We start from the raw sequence: 7,424 nt of genomic DNA on the forward strand, positions 1-7,424 counted from the left end.
CCACTCTGTGGTCACTCAAAGACATAGGCTGAGGAAGGCTTCGCTATCTACAGCTACAGCTGCTAGAATATGAAGCCTCCTTAACCACTGTGACAAGAGAAATATAACTGGAGGGTAATATGTTGCTTCAGCCCATCCAGAATTGACCCATATCAATTCTTTCTACAGTTCGTTGTCTACAGCTAATACATGTCTCAGCCTACCTGTAATGGGCAGGTACACTGGGGGAAGCAGATGGAGTGTTTGAACATTACTGTTTTTGTGACCCATGCATATCAATGGAATGTGACTTTTAACCCTATAGAACACCTGATATGCCCTAGAAATTGTTTTCTGCTTTGTGTGCCTGTGATGTACTAAACATTCTTGGCAACCTTATGAGGATGGCATGATATTATTATCTCCGTCTTTACAGATGAGCAGCTGAAGTTTACAGAGGAGATTAAATTACTTGGCTGATTTGAGGCCAAACCACTTTGGTACACGTAAGAAACCCATAACTGCTATACATGCCTGCAACGAGAAAGGTGGGATGATTCTGCACAGGCATGTGGGCTCAAAGGATAGCACGTAGAAGAAAAAAATTGATCTAACTCCTTTGTTACAAAGTAACATTTACAGGCCATAATTGTGGTGGTAAGGCAAATTGAATAAAAATAAAGGATTTTAGAGACTTTTAAAAGGTCTTTGACCAAGAGCAGATATTAAAATAAAATAGAAATTATATTTTTAAAAATTTAAAGTACCAAGTACTGCAAAAATGTGAAGAAATTGGAATGTGTTTGCTGTTGGGAATGCCAAATGATAGAACCACTTCCATAAACAGTTTGGCCGTTTCTATTAAATTAAGTATATTTACCAAATGAGCAGGCAGTACAACACCTAAATATTTACCAACTTGAAATAAAAAACACATTCGCAAAAAAAATCAGTCAATGTTTAAGTCATCTTTATTTATAAGCACTGGAAACAACACAAAAAATCCTCAACTGAGGAAAGAAAAAAAAAATCACTGCATGCAGTTTATGTTTTAGCATCCTCTTATGCAATTAAAAATTATGCCATAGATAACAGATAACAATACAGATGGACCCCAGCTGAATTATGCTAAGGGAAAGAGGTCACAGTCAAAGACTGCACATTCTAGGACTCTAGATAAGGACATACTTGCAAAGGCAAAATAACATGGAAAAAGCAATTTAGTGGTTATGTGAGAGTGAGTTGACTACTAAGAATCTCAGGGAAATTTATTGTGGGTGATTGTGTCAGTGATCACCTGACTACACATTTGATCAAATTCTTAGAACCACTTGTAAGGGTGCATATTACTGTTTGTAACTTATAGATAATTAGAAATGAGAATAATACAAAATCACAATACAAAAGCACATGCACACCCTCAAAATATACAAATTGGTCCCCACAGGCAGTTAATGACTTCTTCCTAGAAAAGTGGTAAGAGCAGCTGTGGATGTTCTCATAGGAGATCCCCCGAGAGCTCCATGTCTCTATAATTCATTCCAGGACCCATGCATTAGCCTCTGAAGTCCAATATCACTCTAAGAGACATCATTTTAGAGGGGTCAGACTTTGGTCCTAGCTGCCTTGACCATCATGTCTTCAGTTGAATGTTAATAGTTATCAGTACAGACAGGCCTTCTCCCAGATTTTAGGATTTCCTATGATCTGGCGGCCATGGCCAAGGGAACACGCCAAGGTAAAAATAATATTGAGTAATTATATTAAATTTCATTTCTATTTTTATAAATTTAATTATATCACATGATAACATCTCTCCATCACCAAGTTATTTTATACACATTTCTTTGCTATTTACTAACACAATTCTGTGGATTATTTGGGGGTAGTAAATTTGCTGTTTATTTTACAAATAAGGAGGAGGTTAATGACTCCTCCAAGGACACGGAAGGAATGTATCACAAATTCAGAACTTGAACCCATATTCATGTTTTCTCTATAATTCCCTGCCTTAGAAAACTTGGGATCTTTGAACACTGCTTGAGAGAACTTCTCCAACAGTGTTTATACATTATCCTATGGGTGAATTTTTTATTTCAAAGAACTATTCAGGATTGACTGTTGCTTGTTTTCAAGCAAAAGATAAGTTTCTATACCTAATATGTGCTTTCAGTGAAAACTGTTAATTCATGCAAAGGCAATGGGGCAGCTATACCTATTATGATTTGGTGGGCACAGAAATATATGTTTTGAACATTTTTATTAAACACTGAGGAGCTTTTAAAAAATCTGAGAGTAAATATCAAAATTTCCATCAGTAGGAAGTCAGATGATACCTACGAAACATTATCATATGTTCCTCTAAAAAAGACTGGTTAAAAAAAAGTTGTATAGGTAATGCTCTGATTAGGTGATAATTTCATCTTGTTCACTACACATTAGCCTCTTATTAGAGGTGAAGAAAAAAATGAGAGTTACGTGATAGTTCTTTAGGAAGTTCCCACTGGTGCAGTGGGTTAAGGATCCAGTGTTCCTGAATCTGTGGTGTAGGTCACAGCTGTAGTTTGAATTTGCTCCCTGGCCTGGGAACATCCATATCCATTAGGTGTGGGAAAAAAAAAATCCATCTTTAAACCACAAAGGACCAAAGTAGTAAAATTCAAATTTATTTTAATATTTTGCCAGAATTTCATACTCAATTATTTCTAGCATATCTACACATGTTAATAGTGATCTGGCTAAAAACACAGGGTTTTGGTTAGGTTGAAAATGGGTTTATATCTTGAATCTTTTTCCTATCAGCTGTGTAATTGCAGAACATTATGTAACTTTATGTTCTCTATTCTCTTTTAGTAAAATAAGAATAAGAACTCTACCTACCTTGAACACACACACACACACACACACACACACACACATTTTAAATACAAAATTCTTATTACTGGCTGTAGAACATGATATACATTACATTAATATGATTATGTATGTTAAGATTGGCAAATATAAAGACTTCATGGGCTAGACTTGCAAAGCGAAGTTGTCAAAGGTTTAGGAGGAAAGCAATAGGGAGTAGTAGTTAGCATCATTGGATGGCTGTCCTTCTGAAGGATGCAGATTCAAATAAAAGGAATTAAGATACTGTTCCTATGTAAGAACAGATTCATATAAAATATTTAAAAATGTGAAGTTAGCCACAAAAACAGATCTGCAGGCTAAAGGTGAGCCACGAACCATGAACTTTCACCCTTCGTCTCTGATTCAAATATGGTGTTACTGTAATGAAATTAAGAATAAGTTTTAAAAAAGGAGACTTTTAAAACATAAGTTAAAATATGTATTTTAAGGATTGTTTTTCTCCAAAAAGGACTACATGAAAAGATTAAAACAGTCAATTACATCAGTGAAGCAAGGACAGAGTGAAACTTATTGGAGGATACAGAAAAAAATCTCAGTGGCCTTATGACATGAGAAAAGGCCATTGAAGAGGAGGCTACAGGACTTCACAACTCACACCTGAAATCATACGTGTTGCTACCCAGCATTTCCAAATCAATGTAGACCATCATTCCACCCTAATGATGCTATAGCTGACACTAATCAGGCCATGTTACACATCTAAAAATTTACATATTGTTTTTAATACATTATCTAATTTAATTCTTACAATAACCTCTAGAGTTAGAGCTCATTACTATTTTTACTTTGTAGATGGAAAACATTAGGTTCCAGGGAATCAGGTTAGGATTAATGATTCCTGGGTGGTAGATGGTAGGGTTGGTATGTACTTTATTCCAGAGTCCAGGTTATATACATGCTATGGTGCCTCCTCTTCAGAATTGCCTCTGCTGGTTGTACAGCCCTAACAGATCCAGTTTTCCCATCACATATACTATGCATGTAAGTCTCAGTTACTTCACTGTGAAACTCTAAAACTGAGTTTGGACCAATGGAAACAATGAGCAATTTTAAATTAATTAAATTAAATTTGATTAAAATTCAATTAAGACCATTTTACAGAGAAACCACTCAATTTGGATCAAAAATTTGACTTGCCATGAATATTTGTACCTCATAATTTAAATGAAAGAAGCAACTAACCAACCTCATAGCATTGTCGAGAAAAATTGATGACATACACGCAAAGTGTTTAGAACTGTCCTGGCAGTTGAGTAATACAGTATGTTACATATTGGATATGTATGGATAACAAAAATATGTATGGATAACAAATTAAAACTCTGAAAGGATAACAAAGTATACTTTCACTAGGATAGACAAAAACTGAACTAGCAAAGACATAGTATCCTAGACATGTTGTATTGGACAAGTCATTAAATTTTCCAAATCTGTTTGAAAATATGTAAAATTTAAAAACTAGGGAGATGGTGTCTATTTTATTTTAGGAAAATTCCAATTCAATGATTTTCAACTCTATAGATTATTAATATAATAATTTCATAGTTAACTATGAAAATGCTTTATGGAGAATCTTGAAATATATATTATTGCTGTAATGAAATAGTGCCCACAATGTATAAAAAATTCAATTTCACTGCAATCTTTACTCCACTTTAACATTCTTGTCCATAATTTCACTTTGCTACAGGCTATCTCATTATTCCCAAATAACATCAATGGATAACAGGACAGACGTGACCCACTTCATCCTTCTAGGACTAACCGACATCCCTGAGCTTCAGGTCCCCTTCTTTATAATGTTCACTCTCATTTACCTCGTCAATACGGTTGGAAACTTGGGGATAATCCTGTTGATTCTCATGGACTCTCATCTCCACACCCCCATGTATTTTTTCCTTAGTAACCTGTCTCTGGTGGACTTTTGTTACTCTTCAACTGTCACTCCCACAGTCATGACTGGGTTCTTTAAAGTCTACAAAGTCATCTCCTATAATGCATGTGCTGCTCAGATGTTCTTTTTTGCAGGCTTTGTTACTACAGAAAATTACTTCTTGGCATCCATGGCCTATGACCGATATGCAGCAGTATGTAAACCCCTACATTATACCACCACCATGACACCAAGTGTATGTGCAGGTCTGGTCATAGGCTGCCACATTTGTGGTTTCCTGAATGCTTCCATCCACGTTGGGAATACATTCCCTCTCTCTTTCTGTAGGTCCAATGTGGTCCATCACTTTTTCTGTGATATTCCAGCAGTCATGGCTCTGTCTTGTTCTGATACACATACGAGTGAGTTGGTTCTTGTTTATGCAGCCAGCTTCAATGTCTTTTTAGCTCTCCTTGTTATCTTAATATCCTACATATTCATATTTATTACCATCCTAAAGATGCCCTCCTCTGCAGGGTACCAGAAGGCTTTATCCACCTGTGCTTCCCACCTCACAGCCGTCTCCATCTTCTACGGAACAGGTATCTTCATGTATGCAAAGCCCAGCTCCAGCCATTCCATGGATACAGACAAAATTGCCTCTGTGTTCTATAGTATGGTCATCCCCATGCTCAATCCTATAGTCTACAGCCTGAGGAACAAGGAGGTCAAGAGTGCCTTTAAGAAGGTTCTTTTGGGAGAAAAGTTGTTTCTAGGTTGATTTTAATGTCATAGGATTCAGAGTAACCTAGTTTCTTTTCTCTCAGATCTTCTCCATGTACTCAGTCAGATTTAAGGCCCACAATGAATTCAATTCCTAAAGTGACACTCTTCCCTCTTCAAAAATCTGTTGTCTATAAAAGAGGAAACATTATGTCCAGAATTACAATACCTGAATGAGAACAGCTAAGGTGAAGTTCAAGACACCTTGTGTCCTGTTGCTAAAAATTTTGTCAAGGATATTTGACGTATGCATTCTACATGCATTTTCTCTACCATATACCACTCTAAACATACATGTAAACCAGAGGCACAAACGAGCCCATGAACAGAAGCCCATGTGTGAGCCTCACATGGGTGCACATATTTGGGTGTGAGAAATTTGCCATATGTGGTGGAATGTATCACTAGTTTTTGATAGAAATAACCCAGCTGATACACATATAAATATAACTGAATTGCTATGCTATACACCTGGAACTAATACTGTATTTAATCGACTATACTCCAATTTTAAAAAATTCCTAAAATAATAATTCAAGTAGTTAACTGGAGTATTACAACCTCAATTTGTATTTAATGTTATTTATTTCTTTTCTTGAGTAAGAAAATGTGTCCAAATTTGAAAATAAAATATTAAAATAAAATACTACATTTTTATTTTTTGTCTTTTTAGGGCTGCACCCATAGCATATGGAGGTTCCCAGGCTAGGGGGCAAATTGGAGCTGTAGCTGCTGGCCTATGCCACAGCCACAGCCATGCCAGATCCAAGCCATAGTTCATGGCAACGCCAGATCCTTAACCCACTGAGTGAGGCCAGGGATTGAACCTGCGTCCTCATGGATACTAGTCAGATTCATTTCCGTTGAGCCACGATGGGAACTCTAGAAATGTATTAAATTTTTAAATGAAAGTATTTGTCTTTTCACTGCATAAGTACAACACATTAAATGAACGTGTATGTCTTCACTTGTCTTTTTTTTTAACTGAAATCATTCTAAATTCCCATATAAATATGAACCTGACAATATCTGTCAGTATGGTGATGTTTCTCTTCTTGGAACCATTTCTAATTACTATTTTAAATGATTTTTTAATTCTAAAACTATTTCAGCTTATAGACACTTACAAAAAAAAAAAATAGTACACAATATTCCTATATAATCTTGTGGCAGGCTGAAAATAGCCTGCCAAAAGATTCATGACCTGACCCCTAGAAACTGCAAATGCTAATTTATATGGCAAAAAAAAAAAAAATCAGCTATTTACATGTGACTACATTAAGAATTTTAATTTGAGAGATTATCCTGAATTGTCTGTGTGGAACCTATATTATTATAGGAAGGAGTCTGAAAGGATAGAATTCCGGGAAAATGTTGGAAGAGGAAGTGAAACCTCTAAGTGGTGCCTCAGTGGGGGCAGGGTGGTGGCTAGGAAAGAACTTTGGTTCATTTCGTCTCAGTGCAGAGAGAAAACAGCGAAGGGCAACGTGATGAATAAGAAGTGATTTATTTAAATAGAATGCCTGCGAGAAATACCAGCAGGCGAGTGAGCCTTGTTCTGTGCTGCCTCCAGTGCTCAGTGAGTTACATTTTTAAAATCAAAGGAGGAGTTCCCGTCGTGGCGCAGTGGTTAACGAATCCGACTAGGAACCATATGAGGTTGCAGGTTCGGTCCCTGCCCTTGCTCAGTGGGTTAATGATCTGGCATTGCCCTGAGCTGTGGTGTAGGTTGCAGACGCGACTCAGATCCCGTGTTGCTGTGGCTCTGGTGTAGGCCGGTGGCTACAGCTCCGATTCGACCCCTAGCCTGGGAACCTCCGTATGCCGCGGGAGCGGCCCAAAGAAATAGCAAAAAGACCAAAAAAAATAATAA

The 7,424-nt window shown here is 36.8% G+C and overlaps 1 protein-coding gene across 1 annotated transcript; it reads left to right on the plus strand.

The window, feature by feature from the left end:
- Positions 1-4,610: 4,610 nt before the first annotated feature.
- On the plus strand, positions 4,611-5,549 carry LOC106509349 (olfactory receptor 5B2-like). Its single transcript, XM_013994294.3, has one exon. The coding sequence runs from the start codon at positions 4,614-4,616 to the stop codon at positions 5,547-5,549; it is 936 nt and encodes a 311-aa protein (XP_013849748.1). The 5' UTR covers positions 4,611-4,613.
- Positions 5,550-7,424: the final 1,875 nt, after the last annotated feature.

The sequence above is a fragment of the Sus scrofa genome, chromosome 2, assembly GCF_054392235.1.
Source record: "Sus scrofa isolate SSC_HxYL_T2T_F1_AM1 chromosome 2, Sscrofa_HxYL_maternal_Yorkshire_Landrace_v2.0, whole genome shotgun sequence".
NCBI lineage: Eukaryota > Metazoa > Chordata > Mammalia > Artiodactyla > Suidae > Sus > Sus scrofa.

Excerpts from the sequence above, each read along its gene's own strand:
- LOC106509349 (XM_013994294.3), top strand. The coding sequence starts at position 4,614 with ATGGATAACAGGACAGACGTGACCCACTTCATCCTTCTAGGACTAACC.